The sequence below is a fragment of the Citrus sinensis genome, chromosome 4 (genome assembly GCF_022201045.2).
Source record: "Citrus sinensis cultivar Valencia sweet orange chromosome 4, DVS_A1.0, whole genome shotgun sequence".
NCBI lineage: Eukaryota > Viridiplantae > Streptophyta > Magnoliopsida > Sapindales > Rutaceae > Citrus > Citrus sinensis.
The window spans coordinates 6016139-6039078 of record NC_068559.1 but is presented as its reverse complement, the minus strand read 5'-3'; the positions used below and the strand labels follow the sequence as shown (position 1 = coordinate 6039078).

At 36.9% G+C, this 22940-nt stretch overlaps 2 protein-coding genes and 1 long non-coding RNA gene across 29 annotated transcripts in view; 1 reads left to right on the top strand and 2 right to left on the bottom strand.

Annotated features, from left to right (window-relative positions):
• The window catches only part of LOC102612797 (uncharacterized), a 91261-nt gene that overhangs the window by 32012 nt on the left and 36309 nt on the right, over positions 1-22940 (bottom strand). For 4 of the 27 annotated variants that reach the window (XM_052439359.1, XM_052439360.1, XM_052439372.1 and 1 more), the window contains 2 exons: positions 11335-13012; positions 10587-10845 (listed from right to left, as the gene is read on the bottom strand). In XM_052439359.1, coding sequence (XP_052295319.1) covers positions 11337-13012 — 1676 coding nt within the window. In that variant the 3' untranslated portion in view covers positions 10587-10845; positions 11335-11336. Of the gene's footprint in view, positions 1-10251; positions 10445-10586; positions 10846-11112; positions 11193-11334; positions 14229-16296; positions 16671-16939; positions 17196-22940 lie in introns of those variants that run through there. The other 23 variants (XM_052439354.1, XM_052439357.1, XM_052439356.1 and 20 more) reach the window with 16 other exon arrangements.
• LOC127901822 (uncharacterized) lies at positions 3599-5708 on the bottom strand. Its single transcript, XM_052439823.1, has 3 exons — positions 4821-5708; positions 4037-4331; positions 3599-3930 (listed from the first exon to the last, which is right to left on the bottom strand). Exons 1-3 carry the CDS (start codon positions 5706-5708, stop codon positions 3599-3601), a joined length of 1515 nt encoding a protein of 504 aa, XP_052295783.1.
• Positions 14677-22940, top strand: part of LOC127901768 (uncharacterized) — a 28228-nt gene continuing 19964 nt past the window's right edge. The window contains exon 1 of the long non-coding RNA XR_008054041.1: positions 14677-14822. This is a non-coding gene — a long non-coding RNA (uncharacterized LOC127901768). The remainder of the gene's footprint in view (positions 14823-22940) is intronic.

Below are 22940 nucleotides of genomic sequence, written 5' to 3'. Positions count from 1 at the left end.
AGTGTACTCAAATAATAATTCGACCCATGCCACATTGATTTCTTTATTACACAATCTTTTGTATCACATTGTTAATTAAATCAATATCTCAATTGTCCACTCAATTTAATTACATCTTGTTCTTTAATACTAAATAGTTTTCTTTAATGATCATTTTCAACATACTAAATATGTTGACACACTCTGGCTAGATAATTATATGATCAAGTGCCGAAAACCCATCAAGAGATATGTTGTACAAATTCTATATTGTTAATTTATAACTTCAATACTCATAATTGCTCACACCAAGATACCGAATAATCTTAACTAAAAGTATGTGTCGTGCCTATTGGTAACTCAAATGGAATAACAATTACAATCATGAAATCATAATTAACTCAAGATTAAAATTACAGTAAAATCAATGCCTATGAGATTTAATAAGTCTGACAGTTATTACAAAGTTAATTAAATCTCATATGTGATCCTGTTCAATGTAGTCGTACTGCATCAATAAATTCATACATGATTAAGACAAATCATTCAATGAATTCATTACAGTCTGTACCTAAATAAAGTGCTCAACTTTATTTATCAACTGCGAGCTAAATTTATTTAATCATAAGATAACTTGTATTTATATCTTCTGTGAATCCACATGGTGATCACATAAATATATATAATATGATTAAATGGACTTTAATCAAAATATTAATACAATTAAGATATTTGAATAAAATACTTCATTTATTTTATTAATCAGAAAAATTGTTTATTACAATTAAATAAACACATATGCTTTTAAAGAGCATATTTTCCCAACATATTCTTCTTCACACAAAATTTGCTTCCCCTACACCATTGAAGTACATCCCGAAGTTTGGTGTTCTTCGTGGAATCAATATTTTTCAAAACCCTAGCGAACATTTAGCTTCTTCAGAACCAAAGAGCGATCTTAAAACTTTCTGTTATGATCAAACACTCGATCACTTTAATTATAATCCAGAAAGTTATTTAACATTTCCGCCGAGATATGTGTTGAACTTCAAGCACTGGGGTAGTGGCGGCGGCGCCAATTTTGGCTTATCTTGGTGAAGAGAGTAGTCTTGATGATGACCTTGACGGCATTGGATGGCTTTCTGATAATGCTCATCGATTTGACGCTTTACAAGTTTATATAGAGGTGAGTAGAAATACCTTTGTGATTTATGTTTTGCTTTGCATATTAATTACGAAGAATTGACGCTTCCATCTTTTTAAAATTTATTTCTATTATTGGGATCCTTGACAAAAGGTTTGATACCAAATTTTATATATATTGTTAAAATAGTAGCAGAAAAAAACACAATGTTGAAGGGTAAATGTGACTTTATTGGTGAAATATTTGTTCTAATTTGATCATTAATTTTTTTGTTCAGCATCGTTTTTACGGAAAATCGGTGCCATTCGTATCAAGTGAAGATGCACTAAAGCTTTGGCAGATTATGGAGAGATTCTCTTGCATATTATCTGCTAAAACGTCTCCAATTATCGTTGTTATATGATCCTAGAGAGGAAGTACGTTACTTTATATTAATTAATAAAATTGCGCTTGCGTGAGCGTGATGTCATTTGTCACATCAATTATAATACAAATTATTTTATATTCCAACTAATGAATTCTCGTTCAGTTGAGATTTACTCATTCGTGTACGGGTTTTAGTGCAAACGTTATTTCTGATTCTAATTTATGTCTTGTAAAATTCGGACAACAGTATTTAGATTCAGGATTTTGTAACATGCAGATATCTATACTGGAGAAGAACTTTCCTGTGGAGTTTTATCTATTGAATGAACTTAAAATTTCGACTGGCCTTCGAAGAATGTTTCGAAATTGAAGAATTATTTAGAAAACATGTAAACTGTAGCAGCTCAATATGATATGCCTCTGAAATATCCAGTAAATCAAGTTTGTAATGGTATAGATGGAGCTTCACAAGGCACAGATACCCTCGCCTGGATATTCTCAGGAATCGTAGCTTCAAGAGGGAAAAAAATCTTGCCATATTCTTGGTGAATTTTTTTCTGATGAAACATTAAATGGCTGGGGTTGGCAGGTAATTAATTAAGCTAATTTCTCTCTAATGATTTAATATAAGTGATACCTTAGATGAAACTAAACCCGCCCTTTTTTAGCGTAGCTTAGCTGACCGTAAATACGTTTTTATATATGTTTGATGTTAAATAAATAATCATGTCAATACTTATAATTGATTAAAAATATTATTATTCATTATTATTTAACATTACTCAATTTTTTTTCCTACAGAACTTGTTTGCACCATGGTTGATTTGTCAATTGTTCGGTCTCATCATTTGTCTTTGCTATATTGTTAGTTAAGTTAAAAGGTGTTTGAGGATACATTCATGTGTTTGATAAAATGCCTGACAAAGAACTTGTTAATTTTTTAATATTGTACAATACATCGGCAGCAGCTCCAGATTTGATTATCAAGTTAAGGTTTTAATCAGAGGGCTACGGTGAAAAGTTAACACATGAGAGAAACCTAGAAAGATATAGAATAATTGTAGATAACGGCTATGATTTTGTTACATACGAAAAAAAATTGTAATGAAGTGAGAGAATAAATCAGGACCCTTGATCCTAGGTTTTCTTGATGTATCAGCAACACAATCTGCACTGTAAATAGTGATGCAATGAATTAAATCCTTCAGCTTCAGGCAGGCGAAATCGTTTTCATTCTCATAGCATTTTTTTTTATTAAAAGGGGTGCAAAAGAACGAGCTAAATTCGAACAAAACGGGGTTGAGTAACCCCAAACATGTCTTGCAGCATAATTGAATAAATACCCACAGGCGGGCTTGTAAATAGATGCAATCCATGAGGAACTGAATGAACCTGGTTAGCCATGAAATCCGCAGCTGAGTTCGCTTCACGAAAGATGTGTGTGATAGAAATTTGCCAATTTCTGGTTAAAAGATCCCGGACAGCAACCACTATAGCATAGAAAGCATTAGGCACGACCACCTGCTTAGAGATCATCTGTGAAACACAAAGACTGTCCACTTCCACCAAAAGGCATTTTATACCAGCATCCCACACTAGGACTAAGCCTTGGTAAAGACCCCATAGCTCAGCCATAAGCACCGAGCACTCCCCAATATTCATACAAAATCCAGAAATCCAGTGCCCAACAGAATCACGAATAACACCCAACAGCCCCTGCTTCCCCAAAATTTCTACAAGATCCATCCATATTTAATTTGCACCAAGGCCATGGGGGAGGTTGCCAGTCGATAAACATCTCTTTTCTCCTCGGTTGCTGACTCATGTGAGACTTATTCACTCTATGAATTTCATTTGCTCTAGCCATAATATCCATATTAATTGTTGAGTTATCCACCAACTTCCCTTCTACCATGAAATGGTTTCTCCAGAACCATAATCTCCAAACAGCCACACCGAAAACACACTCCCAAGGGATCTGGTTCATGAACCTTCTCTTATTCTGGAGGTTAACCATTATCAATTTATGTAAATTATCGTGAAAAAAGGAGGAATGCTCACCCTCTGGAACAAGACTAAACCAATCTCGTTTAATACAATGGCAGTCTCTCAAAGCATGAAGGATAAACGAGCCGAAGTAACTCTTCCAGCAAAGGTTAAATAAGCCGCATTCCAACCAGTAAGCCGCATGTCCACCTTATCTAGAATTGATTGGTAAGTGGCTTTGTTCACCCGAGAATGAATTAAAGGCATTCCAAGATAACAACCCAAATCCTTCGTAGCCGAAAACCCCAAGGCATCACCAATAAGCTGGGCATCTCTAGCTAGCACATTTTTAGAGAAAAAAACTTTGGTTTTTGACTTATTCACCTTAGCTTCGGATTTCAGACAATAATTCTCCAAAACTGTGTCAATGATATAGGCTTGATCAATCGAGGCTTCTGCAAATAAAAGTAAATCGTCAGCAAAAAAGATGGGTTAGTGGAGTTCCCTGTTTGGTCAAACAGATTGGTTTCCAACTGCCCTCCATTATTGCTTGGGAAATACCATGGCTCAAACGCTCAATGCAGAGAACAAAAATATAGGGAGACAGGGGATCGCCCTGTCGGATTCCTCGCCCCGGAGAAAATTCCTCAGTAATCTCTCTGTTCCACAGAACACTCATTTTAGCTGTAGTTATACATTCCATGATGATCCTAGATAAATGAATCGAAATTCCAGTTAGCTTGAGAGTATCAAAGATAAAAGACCAATTAAGTCGATCATACGCCTTCTCAAGATCCACCTTGATAACCATAAGCCCTCTCTTACCAGTTTTTCGTTGCATAGTATGTACCACTTCCTGAGCAACAACAATATTGTCTATAATATGACGGCCAGGAACAACACTTGTCTAATAGGGTCCTATAATTTTAGGCAGCACAGCTTGCAGGCGGTTAGCTATTATTTTAGTCACTGTTTTATAAGCGACTGTACATAGGCTGATAGGTCTGAACATTTTTAAATTAGTAGGATGCTCCACTTTAGGGGTCAATACCAACAGGGTAGTATTAACCTCTTGAGGAAGCTTGCCAGAATTAAAAATGTCACCGATAAACTTACATAAAGAAGGCCCAACAACTGGCCATTGAGATTGATAAAAAATAACATGCAAACCATCCATACCTGGGGCCTTTAGCGGTTTCATACTAAAGACAACATTCTTGATTTCTATTTCCAAAACAGGGTTGGTGACACAGTCGGTATCATGAGCATCCAAACCGAGAAATAATTCAGAACATGGTAAACTTGAGAACTTTCAGCCTCACTTGTGAATAATGAAGAGAAATACCCCACTGCAATTTCGGATTTCTTCCTCATTGTACAACCAATTACCCGAATTATCCTGGATGGCTTTAATTCTATTTCGCCTCCTGCGAACAATAGTTTTTTGGTGAAAGAACCTGGTATTTCTGTCCCCATGCATAATCCAGTCGTTTCTTGATTTTTGCCACAAAAAAATATCCTCATGCCCCATCACCATCTCCAATTCTTTCCGCAAATTGGCCTCTAGGCGCATTAACCCTCTCGAACTATAATTCTCCAAGGCTGCTTGAATCCCGATAACCCGAGCCATTAATCGACGTTTCCGCTGAAAAATATTCCCAAAAACCTCTCGATTCCAAACTTGAACCTTCTTGACAAAAAGAGATGCAGCGTCGCTATAGTAAGATTTAGGGTCCCACGTCTGCTTAACAAAATTATTAAAATGATCATGAGTTAGCCAAGAAGCCAAGAACCGAAAGGGCCTATTACCTTGCTGTCGACATTCAGCTCTCTCAAACCGAACTAGCACCGGTCGATGATCTGAAGCAACCTTCGGAAGATGGAGAACTGAGTTATCCGCAAACTTTAATAGCCACTCATTATTGCAAAGAGCTCTATCTAATCTTTTGAAAAGAAATCCACGAGACCAAGTAAACCGTGGGCCTTTGAACTTTAAGTTGAAAAGTTGATTACCATCAAACCACTGCCGGAACAAGCCACAAACTCCTGACTGCCCTGTAGCTCCCCCCTGTTTTTCAGAAGCGTACAATATCGAATTCAAATCCCCACCAATCAGCCAAGGTCCTTGAATTGAAAGAGCAAGGTTATCTAGATGCTTCCACAGCTGTCTTCGTAGCATTGGATTTGGGCTATCGTAAACAGCCGTTGTCCAAGACACAAAACCCTTATTCATGCTAATCCGAAAGTGAATAAATTGCCGATGGTTTATCAACACCTCCACCTCTATAACATTCTGCTAAAGCAGCCAAATTCCTCTAGAGAACCCCACTGGCTCCACACGATGTGAATTGTCAAACCCACTTTTTTTAATGAACTCATCGACTTTACTCCCATTGATGCGAGGTTCTATCAAAACTAGGGATGGCAAAAGCCGGGTCCGGGTCCGGGTTTGGCCTTCCCGATTCTGGACCCGGATACCGTTTTCATTACACCGGACGCGGATGTTAACCCGGTTTTCTTGCATCCGGGTCCGGTCCGGGTTAAACCCGAAAAATCCGGGTTTCTGAATTCTGGGTTTTGAACCTGGATCAATAAGAGCAGTCTGAAAAAGAAAAAAAAAAGTTTTATCCCATCACATGAACCAGAAAATTTAAGGATTAACGTGATATAAAGACTCATAAAATTAAAAATCCATCATGTTGGTCAATCACATACTTATTCGAAGTCAGAAAAAAGCCATCCAAAAAGAAAAAAAAAGTCAGAAAAATGAGTAATTGCAAAAGCTTTTGAAGTAGGAAAAGTTTTCCAGCAGGAGAAACACATAAAACAACACGTGAGGAAGAAAGTATAACTCTTTCATTTCTTTCCCAGTCTGAGTAGTTTTGCTGGCAATTTTGCAAATCAGTTCAATTTCCGTATCAGTGCTGTTTTCTCCACAAGCTGATGAAGGTTCGTCTTCCCTTGAAATACGGCAACTAACGATGATGATGATGATGAAAAGAGCTGTGACGGTAGCGAAGAACAATGATTTGAGTTGATGAGGAGACGATTTGAAGAGAAAGAAAATGGTTGGCTCTGATTTTGGGCTACGGTGGCTGCGATATACGAGTGAAATTAGGGCACTTGTGTGTTGTGTGTTGTGTGTTGTGTGTGTGTTTTTCTAATGTTACTATTTATATTAAATATAATAAAAAATAATAAAAATAATATATCCGGGTCCGGGTTCCAGATATACGGGTTAACTCAAACCCGCATCCGGACCCGGATATATCCGGGTTCAGAAAAATAATTTCGGATCTGGATTTTATCGTACTCCGATACGGGTTAAACCCGGACCGGATTGTCCGGGTTCGTCCGGGTCCGGAAAAAACTGCCATCCCTAATCAAAACTACCAACGAAGGCTTATAATTGTTAACAATATTCCTAAAAGCACGGCGAAAATTAGACGAGGCCGCCCCTTGAACGTTCCAGTACATTATGCTTATTGACATCTTAACAAATAACATTAAAAGATGACAGAAACCTTAGTATTGCTGACCATTAATATCATCCATCGACGCCATAAGCGTTTCTTGGACCATCGAGTCTTCATCATTAGACATTCCAGCCGCTTCAACACTACTCAAGGGCTGTACTGGTTGTGTTTGGGCAGTCGCAACTTCATTTACACATGGTGTGGTATGAACATCTGGCGGGTCATCCATATGCTAAGGGTCCGGTTCTTGCCGAGTTCTATACTCCATGCCCTCATCTCTTACAATCCCCGGGGGCGAGGTTTGTGGCGAGCAAAAGACCACAGTATGCCTCGTTAGGTCTAAAGTGGTAGCAAGATGGGAGACTTGGTGGTTACTAGGTGCTGTCGGTGAAGTAACAAAAGGGTTAGAATTAGGGTTTGCATGGGATAGGAAGTTCACCTCCTTCTCTCTCATATTTAGAGCGCTCGACGGGAAAGGGTTTTGGATTGGATTCATTGGGGTTGGTGGTCTCCGATTCTGAGTTTTTGTACCAGCAGCCTTATTATGAAGCTTGCTTCTTGTTGAGGTCCTTATTATGGTCTCTTTATAGGCGGCAAAAGTAGGATTTAGAATAGGCAAGGTTGGTTGTCGTGAAGTGGAAGGGATGTCTGGAAACATTGCAGGGGCAGGCTCCTCACGCTCCTCTGGGACCTGAGCTAGAATGTGGAACCTTGTAGTGTTAGCCCCAAAAGGCTCACGATTTCGATTTGGCTCACTGCTATTCTCCTTGCCATTATTAGTTTTTCTTCCTTTTCTCGTAGCAATCATCCAGGGGCCAAAAGGTTCAATAGTACTAGCATCGTGACAGCCACCATCCTGATGAGCGGGGGCTGTCTGACGCTGCATAGCAGGCTGGGAAGCCTTTTCAGCATCATTTGCTATATCGGCTGCCTTGCAAATATTGCTACTGTGTCCATACCTTCCACACATAAAACAGATCACTGGCAGCCCCTCATATTCCACCTTCTGCACCTTCCCATCCAACTCAAACTGAGACACTAAAGGCTTGGCCAAAGAGATGGTCACTGCAATTCGAGCAAAACATTCTCGCATAGAGGATGTTGTATTCGCATCAATTTTGATCATCGTCCCCACCAACTGTCCAAGTTTTTGTAGAATTTTTTTATCATAAAGATGGACAGCAGGGCCAGGTAAACGAAATTCTCATAGCATTTTTAAATACTTTAAATCAGGGGTGGACCTTGGACTAAATCTTGGGGGGCCAAGTTAAAACTTTAAATAAATAGATGATTGATTTTTGATTTTTTTAAAAATTTATAACTGTGGTGTAGTTGTAGGGAACTTAAGATTTTTGCTTGTAACCATAGTAATTTGATTTTGGAATTTTGATTGATAATTGCAGCTATTGTTACAAGTAAAAAAAAATAAAATGAAAATGCAATAAACAAAGCAAAGCTCATATCAAACTTTTAAAAAGTTGTTTCCTATTTTGTTGGAATAAAAAAATCATTAGCAAAATAAAGATCAACAATTGGGTCACTTTGACTTTATTTGGAAAAACATAAAATTACAGTTTCATCCAATATATAAAGTTTACAAATTAATTGTGTTAGGGCCAAATCATATTTTTATACCTAATTTCTAATATTTCCTTGAAATTTCAAAAAATAAAATTTAAAATCTATAGGCGACATGGCTCACTCTAGTCATAAGCACCCTCCGCCCCTACTCTCGATATCCGTTATAACTAACGAAAAAGAACATCTAAACCCCAAAAATTTGATAAAATAGTCATCAACACCTCAAGTTTTCAAAAAGAGATACTAGGACCCCCTTTTATAACCATTATACCCTTTATCTCTATTATCTCAATGAAATAGACTTTAAAATTTTTAATTAATACAAATATAAAATATTATATAAAGAATATAATCTATTCAGTGGACTGGCAATATTAAAATATTAAAATATTTTAATAAATTTAAATATGTAAATTATTATATTTATTTTAATAGTATATTTTATTGTAGAGATTTTAAATAAATATTTGCATTAAATACATTTTACAATTTAAAAAAAATTTGACATGCTAATAATGTTAAAATTATTATTTTACATAATATTGAAGATAATTTAAATTTTAATATATTTATTTTAATATTATGATTCCAATTTATTATCAAATTTACTTTAATATAATAAAATATGTCTTATAGATTGTAAAATATTAAAATATTTTTCAAATATTAAAATGTATATATTATTATGTTTATTTTAATGTTATATTTATGTTTATTATGAAATATTAGAGTTAATTTTTTTAGGATAATATAGGTAAAAGGTATTATAATAAAAAAGAAATTCTAATACCCCTTTTTGAAAACTTAGAGGTGTTTTTGACCATTTTCCTGAATTTAAGAATTGTATATATCATTTTCCCTCTAACTAATAAGATAAGTTTCTCTGTCATAAGTTGTTGCGGAAGCTCAAAAATATAAACAAATTGATCTTGTTATTACTTAAAAAAACATTACTAATAAATGCTTTTGTTTTCATATAGAATGGGGATGGTAAAATTCAGATCCAGATTAAAATTTTGACATTCGGATCCGCAAAAAAATTTGCGGATCTGAATACGGATAATATCCGCATGGATTACAAACAGATATTCCGGATATCCGGATCCGCATAATAAATTTAAATATAATTTTAAATTTAATAATTTACATAATAATATTAAATAAAATTCAATTACGATTTAACAATCAACAATTTAACATCAATTCAACATAAATAACATATAACAACACCATAAATTCACAAACAATAACTTCACAACATGAATCAAACATAAAAAATTAAAAAAAAATTAAGGTAAATCGATTTATTATAATATTCTCTAATTATTATTGTTATTATTAGTTTTTAAACATATTTTTCATAGTTAATGAAGATTAGAGAGTTAATTATGCTTATACATTTAAATAAATAATTTAATTTATATATTTTTCAATTGAAATTTAATTAAATAAATAATTTAATTATAAAATAATGCGGATCCAGATATCTGATTTTCTGGATGCAATCCGCACGGATCTTGATTTTTAAGATATGGATCCGTATTTTTTAACATGTGGATTTAGATTTTTCCAGATCTGGATCTTCTGGATCTTTGCGGATTCGAGGTGAATTCGGAGTTTATTACCAACCCTAATAAAGAACTTGCCTACACTATGGTTGTGACAGAGAAATGTGATGTTTGTAACTTTAAGGTAGTGGCACTAGAAGCACTAGTGGGAAAGCATGCAGGAGAGCTCCTCTCATTGTCATCTTCATCATTGGATACAAATATAAAGCTGATTGATTTGCTGGACACACGCCTCTCACCTCTGGTAGATCAAATGATTAGGCAGGATATCTATCTTGTTTCAACGGTAGCATTTTCATGCTTGCGTTCGCAACCAATATTGAGTTGCAACTAAACAAATGTTCCTGCAAAGTGCAAACGGCAACATTAATCTCTCTGGTAAAGCTAGTACTTTTGCAGTTCTCTCTGACAAAAATAATGTTTGTCTAATTGTCTCGCTCTCAATGAGCTGAATTAACCAGCATATTAAGGTTGTATCTCTACGAGTTGAAAGAGTAAATTCTCATACTAATTATTAACTCATTTTACAAAATAGATACATATTTTGTTTAGGAGGAGGTTTTTTATGCCGTGTTATTTAATATATTAGTTTTTTACCCCCTTCCTTTGTACATATTGACACAAATATACACAATAAGTTCATAATTTAGCCGATCTGATCAAACATCCAGCACCCACTGCTGATGACATACAAAGGTCAGGAAGCTTCTGCACAAGTTGGGGATAGTGATATCCAATCAACTACCTGCCAGCACAAGATAAACTGATGTTAGGTCCTGATCTAGAAAATTCTGCTTTGAGTCGATAAGTCTTATGTCATGACTTGTTTTCTAATGAGGTAGCTATGGAGAAAAGCTCTAAATTTCAAAGAATTCATGAGTGAATATCTGAATTGTGAAGAATCAGCTCTATGAGACTATGACAGCATCGTAGTGACAAACATGCATGTCTGAAGCACTTTCATAGAGAGTAGATCTAATAGTATCTCCACTTCATTTTTTGAGCTGTTTACCAAGACTGGATAGTAGAGAACAGCGAATGATCCCCATTACACTATTGTTGCTTGAATTTATAGGCTTCATCAATTGGTTCCTTCAAATCCATATACAAAGAGATGGAAGAATTAACTTAATTTATTATTGTGATTTCCGAGTTTTCAAATGATAAAGTGAGGTGCAGCTGGTTTAAGACATTCAAAATGAAGTGAAAGGGCAAAATAAAGTTACAGATTTACCTTCAGCATAACAAGGAGTCTGCTGCGTCAGGCCCACTTTGTCTTCCTCTATAGACCACCACCTCTTCATCTTCAGCATTCTCAATAACACCGTCCACTGTTTCTTCATTTGATTCTTTGGCCACTACATCTTCATCTTCAACCTTCTCAGTAGGCTCTAATGGTGTCACAATTGTTGTGCTGGTGGTGAGGGAGACGGCTTCATCATTTTTCTTAGATTCATTAGACCGAGCCATGTGTTTCTTCTCCCTTTCTAGTCCTTCTTCCTTGGCCTTGTGCTTCTTACCACGAAGATGCTCATCTAGATTTCTCTTGCTAGTAGAACTGACCTGACAGAGGGCACAACTCCAATGCATGGGTTTCTTTGAACCCGTTGAACAGGGCTTTCCAGAATCTGCTGGTAATGTGGTAGCTTCCTGCTTTGATCCACAAAGATTGGGATAGGGCTTAACCTGCTGGGCTTGACCACCCTCCCCTTTCTGGTCCGAACCAACAACAATTTTATTAGCTTTAACGGATTTCTCTTCCACTTTAGTCTTCATTTCTTGGCCAGCAATATCTCTGCTTTCTGTAGATTTTTTTGTCCACTTCTGAGCTCCAAGTAGTTCTTCTTCCTTGGCCTTGTGCTTCTTACCACGAAGATGCTCATCTAGATCTCTCTTGCTAGTAGAACTGACCTGACAGAGGGCACAACTCCAATGCATGGGTTTCTTTGAACCCGTTGAACAGGGCTTTCCAGAATCTGCTGGTAGTGTGGCAGCTTCCTGCTTTGATCCACAAAGATTGGGATAGGGCTTAACCTGCTGGGCTTGACCACCCTCTCCTTTCTGGTCCGAACCAACAACAGTTTTGTTAGCTTTAACAGATTCCTCTTCTACTTTAGTCTTCATTTCTTGGCCAGCACTATCTATGCTTTCTGTAGATTTTTTTGTCCACTTCTGACCTCCAAGCAGTTCTTCTTCCTTGGCCTCGTGCTTCTTACCACGAAGATGCTCATCTAGATCTCTCTTGCTAGTAGAACTGACCCGACAGAGGGCACAACTCCAATGCATGGGTTTCTTTGAACCCGTTGAACAGGGCTTTCCAGAATCTGCTGGTAGCGTGGCAGCTTCCTGATTTGATCCACAAAGATTGGGATAGGGCTTAACCTGCTGGGCTTGACCACCCTCTCCTTTCTGGTCCGAACCAACAACAGTTTTATTAGCTTTAACGGATTCCTCTTCTACTTTAGTCTTTATTTCTTGGCCAGTAATATCTCTGCTTTCTCTAGATTTTTTTTTCCACTTCTGATCTCCAAGCAGTTCTTCTTCCTTGGCCTTGTGCTTCTTGCCACGAAGATGCTCATCTAGATTTCTCTTGCTAGTAGAACTGACCTGACAGAGGGCACAACTCCAATGCATGGGTTTCTTTGAACCCGTTGAACAGGGCTTTCCAGAATCTGCTGGTAGTGTGGCAGCTTCCTGCTTTGATCCACAAAGATTGGGATAAAGCTTAACCTGCTGGGCTTGACCACCCTCCCCTTTCTGGTCTGAACCAACAACAGTTTTATTAGCTTTAACGGATTTCTCTTCCACTTTAGTCTTCATTTCTTGGCCGGCAATATCTCTGCTTTCTGTAGATTTTTTTGTCCACTTCTGAGCTCCAAGTAATTCTTCTTCCTTGGCCTTGTGCTTCTTACCTTGAAGATGCTCATCTAGACCACCCTTCACTTTCTGGTTTGAACCGACAACAGTTTTAGTAGCTTTAGCTGATTCCTCTTGTACTTTAGTCTTCATTTTTTGGCCAGCACCACCTCTGCTTTCCGTAGATTTTTTGGACGTAGAAGAAGTGGAGTTAGAGCACATTTTATTATCTCTAAGTAGTCTTGCTACCTTGGCCTTGTGCTTCTTACCTTGAGGACGCTCATCTAGACCACCCTTCACATTCTGGTTTAAACCGACAACACTTTCAGTAGCTTTAACTGATTCCTCTTGTACTTTAGTCTTCCTTTTTTGGCCAGCAACACCTGTGCTTTCTGTAGATTTTTTTGACGTAGAAGAAGTGGAGTTACTGCACATTTTCCTATCTCTTAGTCTTGCTACCTTGGCCTTGTGCTTCTTACCTTGAGGACGCTCATCTAGACCACCCTTCACATTCTGGTTTAAACCAACAAAAGTTTTATTAGCTTTAACTGACTCCTCTTGTACTTTAGTCTTCATTTTTTGGCCACCAACACCTCTGCTTTCTTTTGATTTTTTTGACATAGAAGAAGTGGAGTTACTGCACATTTTCTTATCTCTAAGTAGTCTTGCTACCTTGGCCTTGTGCTTCTTACGTCGAGGATGCCCATCTAGACCACCCTTTACTTTCTGGTTTAAACCAACAACAGTTTTGTTAGCTTTAACTGATTCCTCTTGTGCTTTAGTCTTCATTTTTTGGCCAGCACCACCTCTGCTTTCTGTTGATTTTTTTGACACAGAAGAAGTGAAGTTACCATACATTTTCTTACCTCTAAGTAGTCTTGCTACCTTGGCCTTGCGCTTCTTACGTTGAGAATGCCCATCTAGACCACCCTTCACTTTCTGGTCTAAATCAACAACAGTTTTATTACCTTTAACTGATTCCTTTTGTACTTTAGTTTTCATTTCGTGGCCACCGCTATCTCTGCTCTCAGTAGATTTTTTTGAAGTGGAGATAATGAACATCTTTAAATCTCTAAGTAGTTTTTCCTTGGCCTTGTGCTTCTTACCTTGAAGATGTGCATATAGACCTCTCGCAGTAGTAGCACTGACCTGACAGAGGGCACAGCTCCACTTCGTGGGTTTGTTTGAACTTGTTGAAGGGAGCTCTCCAGAACCTGCAGCTGGTGTGGCAGCTTTCTGCTTTGATCCACAAATATTGGAATCGGGCTTACCCTGCAAATGAGACCCAAACACAGTAACGATGATGCCATGTATTAGTTACTACATCAATGGTAAAAATACAAAATATTCCCTGTGAGCTCCATCATCTGCTAATGTAGTACAGATAAAAGAATTTGTTTACAAAATAATAATGCGCACTAATTTTATTTTAAATTTTGAATTTCTCAAAAAAGGTCAGAATGTAGAAGTATATTTTAAATAGTTAATACAACCAGAATCCTTGTTAATTTAGCACTGAACTAGGAAAATCATCCCTTCCCAGAAACAAAAAAAGGGAATATGTTTGAATAGAATTCTACAACACTTTCTTAATAAGCTGGACAAGAACAGATGATATTAATACTTATGAGCATTATTTCATAATTTGAGGAAACACCATTTTAATGAAGCCTCCAGCCCAACACACACACACACAAACAGAAGCAACAAGATTTTAAACAAGAAATTACCCGAAAACAGAAACATCAGTCTGTACAAGTTCATGTGACACTTGATGGTAAACATATGTAACCTCTCTTGGAACCTTAGCTTGCTACAAGCTCATGTTTTTCATTCAAAAAGGTTTCAGACACACAGTGATTCCAGGTTATGGGGGATCACATGTCCTCACTGCCCAAATTTTAAAGCCACATACATTGGCATTTGCAGGCATAGTCAAGAGTTACACAAACTCTCTCATCCACCTGAGTTGACCAACCAAACTGAACTTGTGAAACCAACGTAAGTATCAAATACTAAAATATTTGGAACTAAATCAAGATAGTGAGTCCAAATGTACTCCCCAAAAAACTTGTCACGTGTGCATCAAGACCAAGGTCTATAGCACTCAGAATGGACATGGGAATCTCTAAGCAATGGTCTACTAATAACATTCAAATCCACGTAAGCTATACATAGCTAATTTGAAATTGTTCTTTGTTCAAAGCAGGTAAGTGCAGGATAAAGTCATTCAAATGGACATGTAAAGAGTAAGCTCGGCATTGTCAATTGGAGAGTATGAAGAAACTAACACGAAACAAACTCACTTATCTCTATTTATACTTCAATTTTCATAAATCTAAAATCTAAAATTATCATCTTGAACTCCCCTCAATTAGTAAGCTCTGCATTGTTACTACTTTCTTCTGAAATTTTCCATCAGCAGAAAATCTCTAATAAATCAAAACAAGACTTACAAGTTTCATAAGTATCAAAACAAAAGTCAGTAAAGGTCCACAGGGAAGTCCTAGAATGCACCAGAAAAATAGCAATAAATACAATCTTGTTCGTTATATCGTGTTATTTAAACTTAATATCTACTGTAATCCATCTACCTCAGTACCTAAGCTATAACCTCAGTAACACGGAAAATATCCAAAAAGTTCAGACATGAAATACCAGCAAAAGTAAAGCAAAAGGACAGTGTGCACAAGGAAAATAAACAATGAAAGCATGATCCAATCAAGGTTCTAGTCTCAGAGAATTGGTACAATATTATTCGTTTTCATTCTACATGGTGTAACTTGATCATGCTTTCATTGTATACTAATGCAAGGCATGTGCAAGAGTCTACCGTTTATACATAGGGTAGACTTCCCCAAGTAAACTAGGGTACCAAAAATCAACATCTAAGGAATCAGCAAAGTCATCAATCTCAGGTTATTTTCTGCCCAGATTACAGTAATGCCACTATAACGAATCACTGTAATGAAAAATTGCAGCTACAGTAACCAGGGGAGAAAAATCTCCTTGATCAATCATAACGATGCCCCCTTAGGACTGAATTGTTGATGCACAGCCCACAGAAGAAGAAGGATTACCGCATGCATGGGTAGCAAACCTGGATGCACCTACCTTGTCAATAAGAGCAAAACTCAAAGACAAGATGCCAAAACCAGATGCACATCAATCACATGCCTCTAAATTTAGCACCTGATTGAACCGATTCCATCAAACTTGTAGCGAACCAGATTCCATATAATACAATCATCAAACAATATTGAAGACAAATATACTCATTGACACCAACCAAAATAAATAAATAAATAAACCATGTGAAGAAGTAAAATTGAATACCGACCAGCATAGTCAGTTCATCCTTCTTGTTAACGTCCAAGCCACTCCAAAGCCCATGTGAAAAATGCGGCAGCGTAGAAGGCAGTACATCATTTCCAAATCCCAGGCCTAGATTCCTACTAAATGGGAACCACGGGTACATTGTGTGTAGTTGCATTAAGAGCCTGTCATCAATTGACAGCCCCATTTCTCTTGCTCTATGCATTGCCATCTCTCTTTCAATCATCAGCTCTCTACTCGCCTCTTCCTCAGGCAATCGCCGGCGCTCAATTTCTGCGGCAATTATTTCACGCCTGATTATCTCCTTCTCAATCTCACGCTGGAGTGTGTAAAGGAGTCTTGGATTGTTCAACAAATCGGGGACCATTGAGTAGTTACCTGGAAAGAGATTGTTTATGTTAATTCAAGATGGCAAGCTACGTTATTTGATTGCAAGTGCAAAAGCATTTAAGGTTCTGAGGTAAATTTTTCCATAAGGCAGAAAAGTTAAGGCAGCATTTGGATCACAATTCGTAGCACTTCTCAAAATTACGACATTATTTAAAGCAAACGTGTATATATATATATATATATATATATGTATATATATATTGTTTTCAGTAAGCAAATAGAGGATAATGACGATTGTGAGAGAGATCTAAATGGACCTCGACGTGCTTGATCATCAGATGAGTAGCTCGAGCTCTGAGAAGACGGAGAAGGAGACGACCGAGACGGCACCGTTCTGTCGTCAATTCGTCCGAACTTGGACTCCATGGACTGTGAAAGGAAAGTGAGTGCGTGTTGTCTACGCGCAATGTAACTCGTCGGCGAGCCTGTCAAGTTGGGTTTTAGTTTGTCTGGATGCCCAACAAAGACGAATAAAAGAGTAGATAAATATATGCCACGTTTGCAACAAGGAAACTCGTGTTTTTTTTTTCAAACTACAATAATGCTTTGCCCTTTTAAGGCTTTAACTTATTCATAAAGAAATTAACTTATTCATGATCCACAAATGGAAACCGGAAAGAGAGTTTTTTAACGCGCCAAAATTTGGTGGCCGACATGTGTAAGTCAACACTGTATTTTTAGCTATGGGTCAGACTTTCTAGGACAGTAAGGAAACTTCGGTCCAGCTGAATACAATCTTTACTTTAACTATAGGAATCGAAACTTAATGAGCTATTTTATCATTGATGTTTACTTTATTTTATAATCAGAATATATTGTTACAAATTATTAAATTGACCTTTAGTTGATTATGATGATGATGATGATCATAATTGTTGTTATTATTATTATTAAAAAACAAGTTAAAAAGGAATTTTTATTTTCACTAAGAGTACAAATATTAATTCACTTCTCATTTCCACCTCTCGCTTCGAAATGAGATTCCCATTTCACATTCCCAAACTTATAGAGCCCACTCAAATTTCATTTTCATTCCCGTCCTTATTTTGGAAGTAAACGCATCATCATAATTTTATTTTAGATAGCCATAGTTTTTAATCTACAACAGTATATTAAAAGTCTCAACACTTCACTACAAAAAATTTTTTAGGAAATCCTAATGAAAGCATATTTCATATAATTATGGTAAAATAATTAGTAATTCCTACTAATTATTCATTTATATATTTCAATAGATCTAATGATTTATATCCAATTCAATAATAGATATAAATGATGGTTTAAATATCACTGTTTAACTTGAACTTTATTGACTGTGAAAAGAAAGAGAGTGTGTATGTCTATGTGCAAGGTAAAACTTGATGGCGAGCTATCAAATGGTTTCAGGATATGTTAAGGGCAGTTGCATTGTCACAGCACAGTCCGTAAGAATATAAAGGGTGGAGCAGCTGCCCCAAATGCACTCTTAATTTGTCTGTGTGCCCAACAAAGGTGCGCGCACACACCCCGCCCTAGGAAAAACATTTGCAATTAGAAAACTAGTGTTTTTTTTTTCATCTATAATAATTCTTTTCCCTTTTAAGGCTTTAACTTATTCGTTAAGAAAAGAAATTATTTATATAATAGAAACCTAAATAGTAAATGGAAAGAGCGTTTCTTTTAATATGCGCCAAATATGTGTGCCGACATCAGTATTAGCCAACACAAATTTAGTTATGGATGTGACTTTCTGGGATTTTAAGGATATTTAGATTTATTTTATACATCACTATCTTAATAACAACGAAAATGATATTTACGCTGGGTCAATCCCCGGGTCAAACCCCGAAATTTAAATGTAGCGTTTCGTTAAAGCAAAAAATGACGTCGTTTTTACTTGCCAAGTATTTCTCATTTTCTTTGTCGATGGAGCTCCACCCAAATATTTTACCTTTCATTTCCTTTGTTGATTGAGCTCTAAGCCACCAGCTCCAACCACAACCAAATATTTCCCCTTTCATTTCCTTCATCGATCAAACTCCAGCCACTAGCTCCAACCACATCCAAATATTTCCTCTTTGCTTTGCCGATCCAGCTCCAGCCACAACCTAAAATTGCCATTCACAATCCAATATCTGCATATGATTCATTTTCTCATTAAGGTATAAAGTTTTTGCTCATCTGGGGTTTTATTTTTCTTTTCTTAATTGGATGGAGAAATTGGTGTGATTTATTATGTATAGTATGCCATCTAATCTGGGTAATTTGGGATTTTTTTCTTTTACTTTGGTAAAATTTTTTAGTAGCAGTAGCTTCGATTAATTGATTGTGTTAGATGTTTGATAATGTGAAAAATCACAATTTGAATCTAGATAATACAAAAGACAACAGAGGAAGAAAATGAATGATGTTATATGTGTTGTGCAAATTTTATTGAACTCGCAAGTGCACGAATCTATTATAGAATAGATTAATGATGACGAGTGTCGATCCCATAAGGAGGTGGATTTTAATTATGTGTAAAGTTAATTTTCTAAGTGGGTGATTGGATTTGTGGTAGAAGTGATTTAAATTATCTTAAAATTTAAATTAAAATGACGGGAATAAATTGAAATGAAATCTATTAAAATGAAGAGCTTGAGTATCTGAATCTGCATTAACATGCACCATAGGCTTAATATTTCTTATTAGTCCTAATTAAATCATGCGGGGGATTTCCACTCCTTATGAACCACACTCTAATCAATATGGTGCTAAGGCTTCATCATGCTAAATAGTAATAACATTGCACTAGGGTGCTGGATATATGATGCAGCGGAAGTTTAATGTTCAAAATATTCCGTTGATTTTAGAGAATACCGGAACAAAAGAACAACTAAATTCACGTTGATTCAAAAGAATACCGCGAATTTAGGGATTAAGACTCGTTGATTCCGCAGAATACCGAGAATTAACTGTTCAAATACTCACAAAGAGATTTGAAAATTGAAATATTATTAAACTCAAAAATCTCTGCTTTCAAAGGCTACAAGAGGGAGCTATTTATAGTAGTAGTAATTATCCTAATTCATGAAGTAAAACAAAATCCTAAATTGAAAGGGAAACAAAATTCTAAATTAGAAAGGAATTTAAAAGTCTTAAACTTTAGTTAATAAGGAAACTAATCCTAGTATAATATGAATTCCTACTCTTCATCATTCCCCCCAGGGTGAAGAGAATTCGCCCTCGAATTCAGATTGTCAGCAATAACATCTTCATCATGATCACCTCTGTAAGGAATAAGATGCTTGACATTAAAGACATCTGCGGTGCGGATATGACTAGGAAGCTGTAATCGGTATGCATTAGGATTTATCTTCTCGATAATCTCCAAAGGGCCAATTTTCCTGGCAGAAAGCTTGTTGTACTCACCAACTGAGAATCTATCTTTAGTTAAGATAGCCCAAACAAGATCTCCTACTTGAAATTCTAAAGCTCGACGTTTTTTGTCTGCCATAATTTTATAACCTTCGGTCGTCTGCTTTAAAGACTCTTGCGTAGTTTCATAAATCTGCTGAAACTGCTCAATAAAGTCTTCTGCTTTACCGCTTTTGCGAACTAAATCTGGAACTGGAGCCAAGTCAATAGGAGCTCGTGGATTATATCCGTAATTCACCTGAAAAGGGCTTAAACCAGTACTACGCTTAACTGCACGGTTATAAGTAAACTCGACTTGATATAACTTCTGATCCCACATCTTCAAGTTATCACCAACTAGACTACGTAGATGGTTTCCTAAAGAGCGGTTGACAACTTCAGTTTGACCATCTGTTTGTGGGTGGTAAGCACTACTAAAATTCAGGCGAGTGTTAGTCAACTTCCATAATGTCTTCCAAAAATGGCTAAGAAATCGTGTATCCCGGTCAGATACTATAGAACTTGGTAAACCGTGCAATCTATAGACTTCCTTGAAGAATAGGCGAGCAACAGTCAAAGCGTCTGTAGTCTTCTTGCAAGCAATGAAGTGAGCCATTTTCGAGAATCGATCAACAACAACAAATATTGAATCCATACCCCTCTGAGTGCGGGGTAATCCCAAAACAAAATCCATGCTAATGTCAGCCCAAGGTTGTGTTGGAATTGGCAGCGGCATATATAACCCAGCATTAGTTGCTGCACCCTTGGAAACTTGACAAATGCGACAAGTCTCAACATAGTGATAGACTTCACGCCTCATAGTAGGCCAAAAATAAGTGTTGGCGATTAGAGCCAGAGTTTTGTCACGACCCATGTGCCCTTCATTATATAACTCTGAAATGATTTTCAATCTCAAACTTGAGTTAGGAACACACAATTGATTACTCTTGAAAAGGAATTCGTCATGTAAATGATAATCTGAGCGAAACCCTGCAACAACGTCTTCTAATATAGGAGCAAAGTAAGGATCAGAAGCATATAACTCTCGAAATGTGTCAAATCCAAGAACTTGATTATGCATCTGTGTCAATAACGAAGTTCGTCGACTAAGTGCATCTGCTGCCCGGTTTGATTCACCAGAGGTATGCTTCACCACAAAGGTAAATTGTTGAAGGAATGCTGTCCACGTGGCATGTCTGTGAGAGAGCTTGTCTTGACTATTGAGATACTTTAACGCGGCATGGTCAGTGTATAAAACAAAGTCTTTATGAATTAGATAATGTCGCCAATGTTTTAACGCTTGGACTACTGCGTAAAATTCCACGTCATAAGTGCTGTAGTGTGCCTTTGCTCCATTCAACTTCTCACTGAAATAAGCTATAGGCTTACCCTGTTGGCTAAGAACAGCTCCAATGCCGACCTTAGAAGCATCACAATGTACCTTAAAAGTGAGCGAAAAATCTGGTAGGGCAAGTACTGGGGCAGTAATCAACTTTTCTTTGATAATCTTGAATGCCTTAGTAGCTGCCTCTGTCCAAGAGAATTGTCCTCCTTTCATGCAATTTGTGATTGGTGCCATAATAGTACTGAAATGAGGAATGAATCGCTTGTAAAAAGAGGCCAATCCATGGAAACTTCTAGTGGCGGATAAAGTAGTTGGCTGAGGCCAATCTCGAATAGCATCCACTTTTGATTGGTCAACAGATATACCATCCTTCGACACCACATATCCCAAAAATAATACTTTCTCGGTCAAGAAAATACACTTGTTTACTGCTGTGTATAAACTTGTTGCTCTTAAGGCTAAAAGCACTTCTCTCAAATGTTGTAGATGTAACTCGTGACTGGTGCTATATATAAGTATATCATCGAAGTAAACAACCACAAACTTTCCAATGAAAGGGCGAAGAACTTGATTCATGACTCGCATAAAAGTACTCGGAGCATTAGATAAGCCAAACGGCATTACCAACCACTCGTATAACCCTTCGCGAATTTTAAAAGCTGTTTTCCATTCATCTCCAGGCCGTATTCGAATTTGATGGTAGCCACTTTTCAAATCAAGTTTGGTAAAAATTGTTGCTCCACTGAGTTGATCTAACAAGTCGTCTAATCGAGGGATTGGAAAACGATATCGAACTGTAATTTTATTGATAGCTCGACTGTCCACGCACATCCTCCAAGAACCATATTTTTTTGGAGTCAATAAAGCAGGGACTGCACAGGGACTAAGACTTTCACGGATAAATCCCTTTTCTAGTAACTCTTCCACTTGGCGCCTTAATTCCTCATGTTCTGTAGGACTCATACGATAATGAGGTCGATTTAGTAATGTAGAACCTGGTACCAAATCAATTTGGTGTTGTATATCTCGAAGAGGTGGTAAACCCTGTGGTAGCTCATTAGGGAACAAATCTTGAAATTCCGCCAGAATAGGTGTCACAGCTTCAGGAATCTTCGAATCACCGTTACTCTCTTTTCCCAATAAAATGTAGACTCTCTTTGTCTCTGCTACAACATCTATAAATTGCTTCTTTCCTAACAAATAATTACCCAAGTCTTGCTGGAGAGTAAACTCTTTGTTAGGTAGGAGAACGATCTTGGTGTTGTTAAACATAAAGCTGTAGGTGTTTCTCTTCCCATCATGCACTACGTTTCGATCATATTGCCAAGGTCTACCCAGTAATAGATGACAAGCATCCATAGCCACAACATCACACCAAATTTTGTCTTTATAAATTGAACCAATGGATAAGGAAACTAAGCAACGTTTCGATACTGTCACTTGATTTTCCTTCTTCAGCCATGTGAGCTTGTATGGAGTTTGATGAGGTTCTGTCTTTAAATTTAGCTTTGTTATGGCTTCTTCCGAAATGACATTCT